The 15,812-nt window shown below is 41.9% G+C and overlaps 2 protein-coding genes across 2 annotated transcripts in view; one reads left to right on the forward strand and one right to left on the reverse strand.

Annotated features, from left to right (window-relative positions):
* Nucleotides 1-238: 238 nt before the first annotated feature.
* Nucleotides 239-5,038, forward strand: LOC109479643. The gene is made up of 4 exons (XM_019781628.1): nucleotides 239-257; nucleotides 612-2,317; nucleotides 2,565-2,707; nucleotides 4,189-5,038. The coding sequence occupies exons 1-4, from the start codon at nucleotides 239-241 to the stop codon at nucleotides 4,460-4,462; spliced, it is 2,142 nt and encodes a 713-aa protein (XP_019637187.1). The 3' UTR covers nucleotides 4,463-5,038.
* A 438-nt stretch (nucleotides 5,039-5,476) lies between these two features.
* LOC109479983 (serine/threonine-protein kinase mTOR-like) overlaps nucleotides 5,477-15,812 on the reverse strand; it is a 113,571-nt gene continuing 103,235 nt past the window's right edge. Inside the window, exons 33-53 of the mRNA XM_019782063.1 lie at nucleotides 15,196-15,326; nucleotides 14,797-14,910; nucleotides 14,406-14,523; nucleotides 13,885-14,070; nucleotides 13,242-13,442; nucleotides 12,755-12,853; nucleotides 12,430-12,552; nucleotides 11,894-12,076; nucleotides 11,553-11,687; nucleotides 10,892-11,066; nucleotides 9,798-9,933; nucleotides 9,370-9,517; nucleotides 8,909-9,031; nucleotides 8,703-8,785; nucleotides 8,215-8,362; nucleotides 7,018-7,153; nucleotides 6,761-6,826; nucleotides 6,541-6,612; nucleotides 6,234-6,314; nucleotides 6,008-6,113; nucleotides 5,477-5,711 (exon numbers count right to left, since the gene is read on the reverse strand). Coding sequence (XP_019637622.1) covers nucleotides 5,696-5,711; nucleotides 6,008-6,113; nucleotides 6,234-6,314; nucleotides 6,541-6,612; nucleotides 6,761-6,826; nucleotides 7,018-7,153; nucleotides 8,215-8,362; nucleotides 8,703-8,785; nucleotides 8,909-9,031; nucleotides 9,370-9,517; nucleotides 9,798-9,933; nucleotides 10,892-11,066; nucleotides 11,553-11,687; nucleotides 11,894-12,076; nucleotides 12,430-12,552; nucleotides 12,755-12,853; nucleotides 13,242-13,442; nucleotides 13,885-14,070; nucleotides 14,406-14,523; nucleotides 14,797-14,910; nucleotides 15,196-15,326 — 2,580 coding nt within the window. The 3' untranslated portion in view covers nucleotides 5,477-5,695. The remainder of the gene's footprint in view (nucleotides 5,712-6,007; nucleotides 6,114-6,233; nucleotides 6,315-6,540; nucleotides 6,613-6,760; nucleotides 6,827-7,017; nucleotides 7,154-8,214; nucleotides 8,363-8,702; nucleotides 8,786-8,908; nucleotides 9,032-9,369; nucleotides 9,518-9,797; nucleotides 9,934-10,891; nucleotides 11,067-11,552; nucleotides 11,688-11,893; nucleotides 12,077-12,429; nucleotides 12,553-12,754; nucleotides 12,854-13,241; nucleotides 13,443-13,884; nucleotides 14,071-14,405; nucleotides 14,524-14,796; nucleotides 14,911-15,195; nucleotides 15,327-15,812) is intronic.

Here is a 15,812-nt window from a genome sequence, read left to right on the forward strand (position 1 = left end):
TACTATTAATTACAGCGAACAGCACACAGTCATTGGGTACGTTTCCGCCATAAAATACCCAAATATAGAGGCTTGCCCCTCTTTTCGCAGTGGACTACGTGAAAAACTACCCAAAACATTCTGGGTAAATCAGATAATTGAGCCTACTTCATTTTTAATGCATAGTTCAGAAACGGTGCCATAAAAAAGTGCACGATAGTCTGTAATTACCCGGGTATCTGATTTCATGCACTCGTGCATGAACTGTGGATTTAGACGTAGGCACGAAATCCCACGTGGACATTCATCTATAACAGCTTTTAAAAGTGCCATCCTGTCAAGATCTAGTGTAATGAATACAAGAAGCACGGTCCACTGGCAGCATTTCACTGTTGTGTCGCTGTAAAAGTAAAGCCCCTCATGTGGCATCAATGATTTATAGCATGAAATATACACATACATTGAAAAGACGTCTTATCTTACTACAATAAACTGTTCAAAGATTGAAATAGCCACGTCACCAGCACTCATGTTTATATTCCACATCAGTTTTCTTACCAATATGACATCGCAACCCCCGTTTTTAAAACAATAATCATTGATTTTTGTTTCTGCAGGTATGAATAACTGAGGGTTATCTTCCTTAATTCTGTTGTCGCCATCAAACTCACACGAGCTCATGCGCTTGACTGCCACTGGCAAAATGGCGTACTCCATGGACGATATCGAACAAGCCCTGGACGGCTGTGCAGAGGACAGGGAGGTGGCCACGATCGTGGACGGGTTTCAGTCCCTGGACAACACGGCTCGGGCGCACCGCGCTCCGGAGAAACAGGAGGTTCTTGACCTGAGTTCTCGTGCGTGGAATAATCCGAAGAAAGGCAGAGGAAAAGTTGCGAAGATAAGTAAGATGTTTGAGGAGAACCACTTTCCGATTGATAAACGAAAACGGCAAGTCATGGATGGTGAACGGCCGTGGCAGAGGGAACTGAAAATAAGAGATGAACGCAAGAAAACAAACCCCTTACCTGATAGTCAACCGTCAGAGAAAACCGCTGGTAGCTCAAAGGAGGACAGCAAGTCGAAAGTATCCCCCACAAAACATACAGAGACGAGCCATAATCATCAAACTAGTCCCAACTTGCGAAACTTTCCTAGCACAGATAAAGACACTATACCAAACGAAGTCAAAAACACTGAAGACAGCGTCCCAACTAGTGGCACAAATCATGTGGAACAGGCCATAAACGCAGATTCAGAAGAGTCTGTGAAGACTGAAGAACCAGTGCCAAATGAGATCCATAGTACAACGACTCAAATTGGTGACGCCCTAATTCACCCGCGCCATGATAACCAGAGCTCAGCACACGTACATCACGGCAACGACACTCTGCCTGTGGAGACAGGCACTGAGACGCTCAGCCAGGAACAGAAGGAACCAAATTTCGATCATAGCCATAAAAATGGTGACAGTTTACATGTGTCTAATGAGATGGAAGATCCCAGGAAAGACATACATGAAGAAAGAGACACCGTTCCTAGTAACATAGATGTGGAAAACAGCTGCCACGATACGTTACAGGAAAACGATGAGCATCCAGTAGAGGTAGGTAGTGCCATGGATGGTTTGCCCTTTGTCATGGAGAGTTCGTTTGCACGAAGCCTTCAGCAAAGGACTAACCTTATGAGACAGAGCAAGGTAGAACACAGCACCGACAGTGATTCTGATGCTTCAAAAGCGGAGCTGGGACACCACCTGTTGGAGAGTGGTATCGCCGGTGGTCGCCGTGGCTACAACAGTCGTCCGGAGGAAGCTGGCAATTTTACCGGCGGTGACGACCTTCAGCCAGAGCACAACGGGATCGAGCATACACAACAAAGCAGCGAAATGCCCCGTCATCCACAGATAAACGACCTAGTGCAAAAGTTTGAAGACTCCGGCATCGGATTTGCGAACAGCGACTTGATTCACGAACGAGAAAACGGCCTGACTCCGCTGTCGAGTGATGGCAGCGTGAGGACTCCATCTTCAACAGAAGAACACAGTCACAGGGACATCCTCGAGCCTGACCATCAGCACACACCCCGGCTACACACCATCCTCCACAACAAGGACCACGACAGTGACGAGCATCACGACGTGCGACCAAAAGGTCGGCATCATGTGAAGTTCGAGGATGACAGGAGACGAGCGGTGAACGGACTCCCGAACGGCCACACGGACTCCACCAAGAGAGCGCGCGACCAGAGGACTCAGGACCAGGCCATTGTGAAGTGTTCTTACCTTAGCAACGAGCTGGTCCGGATGTCGGAACTGTTGGATACGATGGACCCAGAGGTAAGTGGCTTGAATTTCCTGAAATTGCGCAAAAATTTTTGGGATGTATAATGACGAAACTGTGACGTGGGGCTATCAGGAAATAGCCACAGAAAAATCTTTAACTAGAAGCTCCATAAGTCCCTATTAACCGTTATTTCTGCTATACGGCGTCGTTCTGGGCCAATTCATTTGGCTGATTAAATGACGTTTTCGTACTAAACCATGGATATATTATCCTATGTGCTTGACCTTTGCATTTCCCTAGGAGCTGAAATCGGCCCTGAAGAGACGTTTGAAGCGGAAAGACGCCAAACTGATCATGGCGATGAGCCTGCTTCTGCCCCGACACAGACATCCGCCAGCCTCCCAGCTCCACTGTGTCAGGTGTCACAAGAACTACAACCCCAGGTAAGAGCAAACAAAGAATAAGCATGGCAGCTATGTAATAACCAAGGTTACGTGTTGGTTACAGTTATATGTGTGTGTGTAGAACTCCATCCCTATTCACACATTCACAATTGTAGCTGAACATTGTGATCAGTGATATCAGATTTCATGATAATATATATAACATGTATACTGTATTTAGGAATAAGGACATTGATATTCAACAGCGCTAGCTACCAAATTTAGTGCTCCACTAAAGCTCACTATAATGACAACAATTGTGAATTATTAGCTTCGTTCCTTGTAGTTGCAGTGCTTCTTTGACAAAATAGCCTTGGGTAGAATCGCTGGTTAGTGTCAGTGCGTGTGTGGGATGACAAGGCTGCTGTCAATCACTCCTATCTTCCCGTCAAACATCGGACACAATCGGGGCATGAAGAATGGATGGGGCTGTTAGTAATGTCCGTGTAGCTCTCCACACTCATAAACTATTCATTCCTAAATTAAGTAACGAGTTGTATTCAAGAAAAGTGCGCCGCTGTGGCGTTTCAAGCTTGTTTTGATGTTTCGGGTATGATGTCCTGGCATTCGCTGCTGTCGTCTCATTGGTGAGAAATATCCATTGCGAATTGCACCTTCCTTGGTATTTGGAACGATCGCGTATTAGTCATTTCATTTTCCATGGACTGTTAATCTAAGAATTCGAAAGTTAAAAAAAAGAAGGTAGCTAGACATGGTCCAGGCTTGCACTGAGAAGTGCTATAGGTATACCTAGATATGGCGATTGCATTTCTAGTCCTTGGGGGAAAGGGTCTAATGATGATCTGGTTAAAAATGTATTATCGCAGTCACTCAGAACCACGGTCTTTGATCTTCCATTGCCAAGGTGGAGATTTATTGCGTTATATTTACGACCTCCATTGTTACGGATGAGCTCTGTTGCAATGGGACAAATTTATGGCTGCTATTAAAGGGAATATTTGCAGCAGGTTATGAAATATTGACGGAAGTTCACGCAGAACTGATGAGAGAAGCATGTTCATTTTTTTACATCGTAAAAACATCAGCATTGTACAGCGTGCACTCGCGTGAGGAATGGTGGGCATTTGTGAAGTAGTTGCTTACCTTGAGGTCCATTGAAACTATCTTGAAATTCGATGTAAAGCTCCAGAGAAGATATGGCAATGTTTGTTACTAGGAGCTAGGTGTTGCTGTTCCAAAGCGTTTTTGTTATTCTAGAACAAGCAACCGTCTGTCTCGTAATGGTTTCTCTGTTCTGTTTGTGATAGTTGTAATTAAACAATAGGTGCTTATATGACGTAATTTTGCCTAGTGATAGAACACATCTTTGCAGTTTGACACATCCGTTTTTCTTTACTTTTGGCGTGGTTAAAGTTCTTAGAAACACCCCAGTTTATTTAAAAGACGACGCCACTGAGTTGTACATGGTTTTCAATACAATATAGCCAAAGTAATAAGGTAAATGTTTTGTTTCATTCAAGATTTGACTCGGAACGCTGTGCCCTGAGCCACCCGAACAACTGTGTAGTCAAAAAGAAGGAACACTCGACCAGCACGACCTTCAAATGCCGCGCGTGCTCGACAACGTTCCGGCTGACCAACATGACGTTTTACCAGGAGGGGGTGAACTCCTACATGACGGGGCTGTGCTTCTCCGGCAAACACACCACCAACTCCAAGGACGTGGTGTACCAGTGTCACGGAGGGCCTGCAAAGACGTGCGAGGATCACGGCTGTGTGCTGTATTATGTCTGATGGCGTAACCCAAAGCTGTATGGCTTTGTGTGCCAGCTACAAGTCTTTGTACGGATTGCACAAAAGCAACAACTATTCATATGAAGTACATTTTGACTCTTTGCAGCATGTAACAGAATAGCAAAGTATTACATAGATTATATTTTAGTATTTCATAAGATGGAGAGAGTGTTGTGTTTTTTAATAGAAACTTAGTAAAATAGTAGCCATATCATGATGTTGGAATACATGTGAGTTGCATGCCAAGACTTACATGGTATGTACATGTATTGGATTTCGTATTGTTGAACCGAGAAAAAGCTATGGAAAGGCGAATGTGAGCATTGACTTGGTTGTTCAAATGAGGTGCTATCTTCTATGTCTTTGTGCCATACAGCAGTCGTTGTTGAAAGAAAAGGGTAGAAAACGCCCAGATATCAAAAATCCTTTATACTATGTTTGATCTATAGCAGCCCATTTTCTTTCACAATTGTTAAGGCATGCAGTAGCCTACGAAATGAGGTCTTGAAAAACATGGGGTTAAAGCAAACACATAATACATTAGAACACTACAAGTTTGTGTGTATGTTATACAAATTATGGAATAAACAAAATGTACAGTCATATTCTTCTAAAATTATAAATTATGCAAATCCAAGTTTCAATATGACAAAAAGATTTTATGATCTTGCTTGAAAATTTTTAAATTGTGTTAAGAATGAAAAAAGAGATTTTAAGGGTCTTTGTTGTTGCAGCAGAGAATTAAAACTTCAAAAATCTTTTATACATGTACAACAATTTTGAGGTATTAAAAGAAATACTGTATACCACGTATGTTGTGATTGAAGCTGGAAGTATGAAGCACAAAATGTTTTGGAATAAAGACAACACAACTGTGAATTTCTGGCTTTTATTGGGTTGTTGATATTAATTGATTATGTTTTTATAAGGTATGTACACTTCCACATTTTGTTTCATGATTAATCATAAGATTAGACCATCTACAAACACAACTTCCCCTCTGACAACATCCAGCTATAAGAAACAGAAACCTATATCCACGGCTTCTGTGTGTAATCAACCGATCCTGCTATAAGCCCACATACATGATCATTATTACAATTGCAACTGTATATCGCAATGATTCTTTACGACATTACATAACAGCTTCCAGCCTGACTATTACAGACACTTCAGATGTAGTCACTGAAGTGGCAGGTCTGAAGTTATCAAAGGGATATCAAATGTCCAACATCACCAGAAAGGACACCTGGAATTCAAAAACATTCCAACTGTTAGACACTGTTTTCAAGGTAGCCATAAAGCTGGCATAAATGTGTAACATTGCATAACTAGAAATATATCACATAGCATCAAGAAAAAAACTAGCACTCATGCAAATGTTTCAAATCACTACCCTCAATACTTGATTTCTAGAGTTTATCTTAGTGAAAAGTCATAGCATTTACAAATACAAAGTAAAATGTCATATAGAAAAATGTCTTCATATCATATACTAGTATCAGCTCTTACTTAGAGTAGCCTGACCAATCAGAGCTAACTTACCATCCTATGTAGCACTGACACAGGTTCTCATGTGACGTAGCCTGACCAATCAGGAGCTCCACCTGAGTAGGCACTTCCAGCGACTCATCCTTGTTGAAGTCATGACCTGGGGACCAAAGGTGAAAGGTTAAAGATCAAAGTTAAACCTTAGCAATCATAATAAAAAAACTGTACAAGTATATTTTAATTGATAAAAAAACATATTCCATAATAAGTTCAGCCTTACCTGTCAGCTTGTCCCTGACTCTGCTGATGATTTGCACTGCCTTCTTGTTCAAAGCCTCTGGTTTGGGGCCCTCACTGTCATCTATTGCAACATGCAGTAATGTTAGGCAAGGGTGTGTCTTTTTCCAATAACATGTATACATCCCAAATCTATCATAAACATAAACACAATATTCAACTAGATTAAATCTTTACATAGAAAAAGAAGTACATGTAGAACAGAAACAAGTATATTGAGTGAAGTGTGTGACACCCATAAAAAGAAAGCTACAGTAGTAAGAAGTACTGTAACATGTACATGTACTTACCCCATGAAGCCTGCACAGACTCAGGCAGGCCCTTGTTCCTCTGAGTGGCCTGGCCAATCTCCTCAAGGGCATCTGATTTAGTGGAAAATTTTTAGTTTTAGTGCACAACACGGAGCAACCTAGTTTCTTGAGAAAACATCTTAAGACACACATTTGTACATTCAAAGGTTATAAACATGTATGAGAACTTAGAGTATTAAACTTAAAACACCATTCTTACCTGCTCCTGACTGGCTGGCCGAGTAAGACTCTGTCCTAGTCTTAGATCTCTTGCCTTTGGGGGCAGCTGGAAGCAAAGAGGGAACAGATTAACACAGTTTGTCATGGGTCAGTGAAATTTTTATGATAATATATTATACTGCTACATTTTTCACTATTTGCACAGATTCAGATATTGTTTGTCTATTGCATATCCATGGTAAACACAAAATATTTCAAAAGGTGCAGAACAAAAAGGTGATGAAAGACTGCACGTACTGTCCACCAGTCTCCAGTTCAGCAGAGGGTCGTACACGAAGGCCTCCAGCACGGCCATGACAGAGTCCTTGTTGTCTCGCAGCACACGCATCACCTTCTCACACGTGATGCGGTAGTTCCCATCAATCCCTGTCACCTGGGGGACAGACAGAACCATCAGAAACAGACACACACTCAGCATGTGCAACAACACAACTTGTATTGATTCTGATACCACACATCACAGAATTATCCCACAGTGGGTATGTGCACCAGTACAGATTGGTGAGAGATCTAACAGAGCAAAGAAATTAATTCTTTCAGTCATGTGCAGCCGATGTCCCTTGCACCTCTTTCAATTAAGACATATACAGTGATATATGAGATTAATGATTTTACACATTCTGTCATACTTGAATGCACACACTTACCACTCCAGGCACAAATGTGACTATTGTATGAAAGGAGGTAAGTGGATGGAAAAATCAAATAGACTGGCAAAAAAGTGGATTTGATAGGCAGGTGGTCCCATTACAAAAGTATACAAGTCGTAGTTGTGAGCTGGGGACTGATAAAGAGTTAAATGTTGACCTAGTAGTAGTAGAGGCTAGTACTGACCTCCATGGCAAACAATATGTGCGGCATTGACTAATCAGCACCAAGGACAGATACAACAATGGCCAACAAATAGCTACAATATGTACATGTATGGAAATGACCAATCAGCACCAAGGACAGATACAACAATGGCCAACCAACAGCTACAATGTGTATGCAAATGACCAATCAGCACCAAGGACAGATACAACAATGGCCAACCAATAGCTACAATATGTATGCAAATGACCAATCAGCACCAAGGACAGATACAACAATGGCCAACCAACAGCTACAATATGTATGCAAATGACCAATCAGCATCAAGAACAGATATGACAATGGCCAACCAATAGCTACAACATGTATGAAAATGACCAATCAGCACCAAGGACAGATACAACAATGGCAAACCAATAGCTACAGTATGTATGCAAATGACCGGTCAGCACCAAGGACAGATATAGCTATTGCAAAGAAGCTTCCAAGAAAGCTTTGCCAATTGGTAAATCAGCACCAAGGACAGATGTCACAATAGATGAGAAGCATTCTTTAAGTAATTATCCAGCAATAGCAAATCAGAGAGGTATATCAGTGGGAGGTAAACAGGTTAGTACCCACCTCCATGGCATTGGTCAGCATCCTGGTGAGACGGAAGGGGATTTTCTCTGGAAACTTCTCCCTGGTCATGGCGACCTCAAAACAGTCTCCAAAGTCAATGTGCAGGATCTTACCGGACAGTCGGTCCAACATCAGGTTAGAAGGGTGCCTGGAAGTACATTCAAGGTAAGCAAACTTTAATGTAACTCAGTTCTCAGTTGTTACTTCAACTTTGATTATTACTAGACAAACAATAAGCAATTCTTGTATACTTTGATTTACAGGCACATTAAAGCTTCTGTCATTCAGAATGCAACCAATTTATGGCATTATGAAAAAATCTAGAACCATTAAGCGCCATATAATATACCAGTAATTTTGGTAAGACTCGGTCACTAGCAATGTGCACGTGGGTGTGTTGACAGCCACTTGCAAGAGTATGGCATGTCTACATTGTCAGTAGTCCTTTTGTTGCAGGGCTTTATATGATGGGTGAGGGCATATCTTACCTGTCTCCCAGACCCAGGATGTAGCCAACCATGGACATGACAGCCAGAGAACGGGTGTAGTTAGTTCTCCTGTCAAACCACACCTGAAGTACAGACAGAACAATCATATTATCAAGTTAATACATCTACATGAAAGCAAGACTACAATTTTCTACATGTACAGTATAATCTTAAGAAAATTGTGCTACAACTAGAGAAGGACTAACCTCAGAGCTGGGGCTCTTGTACCAGAGGATCTTGGCCAGGTCGTCCCCTGCTGTGTTGTTGATGGCATGTTCAAACACTTCCACCTTCTGCATCAGGGTCAGGTGATCATAGTCAGGAGCCATCTAAAGAGTCAAAAAGTGGAAAGTGAACAATGTTAAACAAAAACACACACAAAAAACTATAAACTTACTTAATCAGCATAAGTAGAGAGTCCCATAATGATTGCTTCGTGATTATAAACATATAAGTTCATGTATGTAGTTTAGATGAGTTAGCAAGTTTAAGAATTATGTTAGAATCATCTGGAAGACAACTTGGAGAGGCGCGACACTCCATGGAGCGAAAGTGAGTGAGTTGTTTATACCATCATCTTATCTCTATGTAGAAGAAAAGCATGTCACATATGGTAGCAGGTAATAATATCTTGAAGAAAAATTGAAATAAGCAAAGGACAACTGACCCTGAGCATGATCCTGTGTTCGATGTTGAGCAGGATTTTCTTCTTCTCCCTGTAGTCCCTGATGAGGGTGTGGAGAGTGTCAGAGTGGGGAACCCAGCCGATCAGCCCAGAGTTAGTGGACAGGGGGATCACTGAGTACCTCTGGATACTGTGGGATGGAAACACACATGAATATCTAGCTGTCTTCTCATACAATTTTCATCTAAAAAGTGGAGAAAAATTCTAAAGCAGTGACTGTTAACTATAGCAATTTATCTAATATATTCAATATGTTAGTGCTCATTATGCACACAATGATGAAAAACAACAAACACCCTAAATGTTTCACACAAAGTTTTTCCTCACAGAAAGGCCTGAAAAAGTCCATCAACATATGTACAGCTTTTTGCAGCATTAAGGTTTGACATGCAGTTTAAGTATTTATTCACCTGAGGTGTCTTCTCATGGTCTCAGGGTCCTTGGCCAGCAGAGTGTTGACCAGTCCAAACAGCTGCATTACCCGCTCATCCTGCCGGAGGTCCTCGTGGCCCTTCAGGAGAAACATGAAGTCTGCACCGTTGCTCCCTGAAATTGACAAACTTTGCTGTAACTCTTAGGACTTAGGGAAAGGTACAAGTAGATGCAGATAAGCTAATGAACAATCAGCACCAGGGACAGGTACAACAATGAACAATGAATCACTAGATAGCTTTAAACGATGTTTAGAGTTAGATGTTCAAGGGCTAGGTGTAACAAGTCATTCGGTGTAATGTAACCAGCTGCCGCCGTGCCACGTGCCTGCGAAGCTGGCTACATTACGCCGAAGGGCGGTTATACCAGCTAAACAGATACAGATTATACAGATACAGAACAAACTGTGCATGAAGTCTGCACTATTGCTCTCTGAATTTGACACACTTTGCTGTAACTCAAGGGGGGAAGAAGAGCTACAAATCAGAAAGATGGCCCAATCAGCACAAAGGACAGATACATCTATGACCAGCCAAACATCATGTATGTATTATTGCTTCCTGAAATGCACTAACATTTTGCTATAAATCAAAGAATTAGAAAGAGGTAAGTAGATATAGCTTAATAGCCAATCAGCACCAAGGACAGATAACCCTATGGCAAAGAAGCAGCCAAGAATGCTACATTATCTCATTGTCTATGCCAAGTACCAATCAGCATCGAGGACAGATATAGCTATGGCAAACAAGCTGTCAAGTAAGCTTCTGTAATAGCAATTCAGCACCAAGGGCAGATGCCATTGTGAAGTATTATCATTACAGGAATAAAGTTATTGCATTGGTGATATAGCTGTGATGGCAGATCAGCACCAAGGAGAGGCATGTTAGTGAAAAGAATGGCTTTAATCATAGCAAAAATCCTGAAACTGTGGCTATGAAGAAAGCAAATCAGTGCCAAGGACATGACTGAGTGGAGAAATCACTGGGACAAACAATAGGTAAAATTGAAAACATTGGCATTAGAACGTAAATGGAACTTGTAGTTCAGTAGCCACAGTAGTACATGAACCCACCATAGATGCTGACTTTCCTAGGTCTCTGTTTGGATGTGATGACAGCGAGTGATGACTGTGCTCGGCTGATCTGTATGATGGGTTTGTGGGGTTCATATGTCCCTGGCACGGCTAACTCCAGGTCACGGCACATCAGCAGCTTGGGAGACACATACTGTAGCTCCAGGGATGTCAACTAGATGCAAATATCACAGGGAAAGACTTTTGAATAATGGGTACTGAAGAAACATTGCAGGATGTCTAGACACCTGTAATATGTGTCCATGGTCACATTCACTTTCCACAAACATCAGTTGTGAAAGAAAAACTAGGTAGAAAGGAGTTGAGCAACCTCAGAAAACACTTGTATTGGTCTGTCAATGTAAGTGTGAAGAAAGCAATCTTTCTTTAATTGTGTCAACTCAATATTTTTCTGAACATCTCCCAATCAGCGCAAATGACAGACACAGCTACGGAAAATAAGCTTCCAAGAAAGCTTTACCAATGGCAAATCAGCACCAAGGACAGATACCACAATAGATGAACAGCATTATCATTACAGGACTAAAGCAATCTTTCTTTGATTGTGTCAGCTCAATTTTCCTGAACATGCAGTACCACACATCCTAGATACATGTGTGGGTCATGGCCTGTGTGACATAAGATAAACAAACAAGCCCACCTGTGGCAGCTGTTTAGATATCCTCCTGAAGACATGATAGTACAGGTCCCAGGCCTGGGTCAGATCCTTCACGTTCCCAGACCTGGTGTACTTCCTGCACCACTCCTGAGCCTCCATCAGATCTCGTCCATATGCCTGGAGGGGGGCAACATGGAACAACTTGTTTGAAAGATGTACAGATGGAGAAATTTCTCCAGATAAAATTGCTTCTAATGAACTTATTAGAACCAAAGTTTGACAGGCTGAATAAGAGATATAAATGGGAACTATGCTGCTCCAGATGTCTTACTGAAGAATGGCTAAAGGTTAAATGTTCCCAAAGTTGTACATGTAAAACATACCTGGTTGAAGGATGTTTCCTTGAGTGTCTGTGGTCCTCGTTCCATCATGGCGTGGAGCGGCTCCAGCACGGCGAACATCCCCTTCACGTTCCTCTCCCCGAAGTACAGCCGTGACGCCTCCTCCAACCCTTCATGCCACAGCTCATGCCAGAGGATCGCCACACGGATGAGTTCCTCACTCACCTGTGATAAAATCCACATTTTTTTAAATCAAGGTATGCAGAATAGTGAGTTTTAGCCTCATTCAATCAAGCCATTTAAATATATATGAGATACATGTATCTGTATGTCAAGAAATTAGTCCAAGCTATGTTACCTACAAGATCTGATGTGGCATTCAAAATGACTATCATCTTCATTGATCCTCCTCATTACGAGATGTAGCAAAGCAAAGTTGAGCCTCCAGAACTGTTGTCATTCATTATTGAGGGAGGTTCATGATCTATACTAGTTTCGGTTTCTGTGAGTAATTCTATAATTATACAATGATGATAATTCATAATAAAGTGTATTTACAAAAAGAAAGACACCCTCACCATCATGGCTTGTTGTACCAGCTGTGGGCTGTGTTCACACATGTTCTTCAGGATACGGTTGGCTGCCGTGTGTCGGGCTGGGCTGGCAGACTTGGACGCCACGGTCAGAGGGTAGATCAGGGCCTGATCATGGAATAGAAGTGACTTGTATGAGAAACCAAACATGCACTGATTTCTTTGAATTTGTAGTTGATGTGCAAATTTTTTACTCACACCAGGTTGTCTTTATAACATAATATAACATTTACTTGGATCGGATCAGTAACTTTTAAAAGCAGTTTTCAACTGACGGATCTACTTGTACATAGTCCTTGTGACGTCTGACCTGAGGATGTTGTTTCCCAATGTCTGTGAGTAGCTGGTGGATCAGACGTCCCACCAGCTGTCGGGGGGTGTCAATCCTGGCAATCAGCTGTGGGATCACCTGTACAAACACAATACACATGTAAGAGAGATCCTCATGACCAATGAGTATGGAGAAAATCTAAACTCTAAGAGACAGTTAAATGTAACAGTAAAGAATGTACACGTCAGGTTTAACTGCCCAAGTCCTGCAAATTTGCTTACTACTCAAAAATGAAAAGCCTTATCTGTACAGTAGGCTAATAACGTATCTAGTAGGGGTTCCTAGGGATAGCAATGTTTTATAGTGTAGTGTTGGAAACTGTTTTTGAGACTTGTATTTCAGTTTCATGCCATGTATTTTGTTTCTCTTTTGCTGCAGTTTTTCAGCATATCCCTTTACAATACCAACCAACTGGTACATGTACATGTACATGTACCATATATATATGGTAATGTATCTCAAGTACCTGTAGCCAGGTGTCTATAGGCACAGTCTTCATCCCCTCCACTAGAGCATCGTACACCTCTGGCCAGTGTCCATAGTCGAACCAGAGGGTCAGCAGACGCAGGGTGTCCTGGAGAGAGTTCCCGCTGGACAGAGCCAGGGAGATGGAGCGGAAGAACCCTTGTACAGCGGGGACGGTGTAGTGGTGGATGTTCCCCATGCCCTGGATGACAGCAACACAATTTTATTCAATATTATATATTAATACTTGGCCAATAAGGTTGCATGCTACATGTAAAAGCTACCTGAGCAAGTGCTTTTCTCACTCACCATTTGTAAGAGTTTCACACCTTTATCTAAATTGTATTTCTGGCTTCTTTCAAAAAGACTGCTTCCTCAGTGGCTCTGCATAGATTGCAGAGTCTCTAATGCCTTCCTTGAAATGCATACTAGTAGGCTATATACTTGTATATATGAAAAGAGTTACTAACACCTCTATTATGCAATTTTAAAAAGATAAATCAATAAAGTTTATGAGGATGTTTGAATCTGCCCATGAAGGCAAGTAAGCTTAAAATGGCTCTGACTGTTTATACTGGTAGTCCTACAATCTCCCTATTCCTACCAATATATTCTTTATTTGAACTGTATTTCACTCTGCGTACCACTGATGACTTGGCTGACTGCAGGCTCTGAGACTGTTCTGTCTCCTCCTCTTTCTCCTGGTCCTCCTGAGCTCCACTCTCCTCTCCGTTATTACTCTCAGCCTGAGACCCATTCTTCTGCTGGTCTGACTGCACCTTGTAGTGCAACACTGCCTCATAGTTCATAAAGGCCCAGGAATGCCAGGCCTGCATGTGTGGAACATGAACTGATTGTCAATCTGACTCAAGTGGACCTTTTCACATGCATGTGCTATTGACAACCATGCTTACTACATATTCTACACTACTCGTCTGTCAAATGGGAAGACAGTCAAGAAATGTAAAGAACTACATTTTGTACTTGTATATGTGCTAAAAAAAAAGAACTGGCTTCTTTACTTTCAAAAAGGTACTGGTCAATGCTAGCTTTTAAACTAGTAAAGAGCAAATTTAAGCAAACAGCCATCTCCCCTTAAGATACACTTTCAAAGGTCAAACTGACAGACTCTTATTTTTTTAAAAGAGTGCAATGTATAACTGACCTTGTACCAGTTCCTGTCGTGTTCTGTGGAAGCGGAGTAGTAGCGCAGCACCTGGGGGATGGTGCTCTCATTGATACCCTGCAGGTTCAGCTGCCATTCTCCCAGCTTCAAGTAGCACCTGGGGGTGGGGGGAGTGAGCTTAAATAGACAGATTCCAAACTGAGGACGTTATACTATCCTGACCACATCACACTTCTATTGGTCCTTCCCTTGGGCAGGCCGCATAGGGGAACAGTTGGCCAAATTGACAAATAACAGGAAGAGATTCTGTGACAAAGGCTAGGCATTTAATTACCTCTTATAGCATGTGTGTTGAAACATACATGAGGACAGAACACGCTCAGATAACAATTTGTATCATAGTCAAGAGCGATGGATGGCCTAAACTTACCGTCCTAATAGTTTGTGCATGTCTGTCCTCTGCTGTGCATCTTCAGGAGAGACACCTTGCAGGAGACCCTGGAATTGCTGCACAAAGTACTGAAGCTGCTGGAATGCCTCATTTCTAGAAGAGAGATATATCATCTACATCAGTTAAACTTATCTTAATGTAATTAATATCTGAGAAACATCACCACTGAAAATTATGTGTAATTTTAGTAGGACTTTGAATGTTGTAAACTTTATCTTGCTGCCATTTTTGTCTTACCCTAACCCCCTCCCTCATGACCTCAATGAAAAATCGCTTGCATTGTTATTTGAGCTTTTATGAACAAAGAATGGTTTAAACAAACAAACAAAATCCCTTCAAGAAAAATGCCATGTACATGTAAGGAAGCAACATTCCTACCTGGAGTTGGATCTCCACATGTGCTTCATGTAGGCGAAGGTGACGTGAGGGTGGTTGGTGGGCAGGGGCTGGTCAGGGTGCTTGGACGGGTCAAAACCAAGCAGCATGGTCAGGGTCTTGTGGGACAGGGCCTGAGGAATACAAAGACAAAAGTCAATATTCTGTAATTATGGAGCTATTTGGATAGCTTCTCATACAGTAGAAGGACTGGTGGCTGTAGTGAAGTACATAAATTTTGTAGAAGTATATCTAGAAGTATGCCAAAGAGGTTCTTGAAACACACAATATTTGTACAGTGCCTGTTGGGGCAGGACAGGACAAATGTTACAGTATTTGCAGCTACACAGCAAGGCTTGACTATGAGAAAAGGAAAAGGGGTTTATAGAAACCAGGTCACTGATGTCAGATGCCCAGGTGCGATGTGTTCAGGCACCACCCATAATCCGGAACTAGACAGAACTAAGGATGCCATATGTCTGCAGCTATTTCCAAATGATAGTGAAGACCACAATATAAAAGAAGATAATTTTGAGAACCCTTATTAAGTTCTCCATGTTTACAGACAAAAAGAAAACTACTCTCCTCTTAACATCACAAAACCCACACATTCTAGAAAG

This window comes from Branchiostoma belcheri, unplaced genomic scaffold, assembly GCF_001625305.1.
Source record: "Branchiostoma belcheri isolate BF01 breed outbred unplaced genomic scaffold, Haploidv18h27 scaffold5, whole genome shotgun sequence".
Lineage (NCBI taxonomy): Eukaryota > Metazoa > Chordata > Leptocardii > Amphioxiformes > Branchiostomatidae > Branchiostoma > Branchiostoma belcheri.

Coding starts and splice junctions, on each gene's coding strand:
- LOC109479643 (XM_019781628.1), top strand. Junction 2,318..2,564: donor TGGATACGATGGACCCAGAG/GTAAGTGGCTTG, acceptor GCATTTCCCTAG/GAGCTGAAATCGGCCCTGAA. Junction 2,708..4,188: donor CACAAGAACTACAACCCCAG/GTAAGAGCAAAC, acceptor GTTTCATTCAAG/ATTTGACTCGGAACGCTGTG.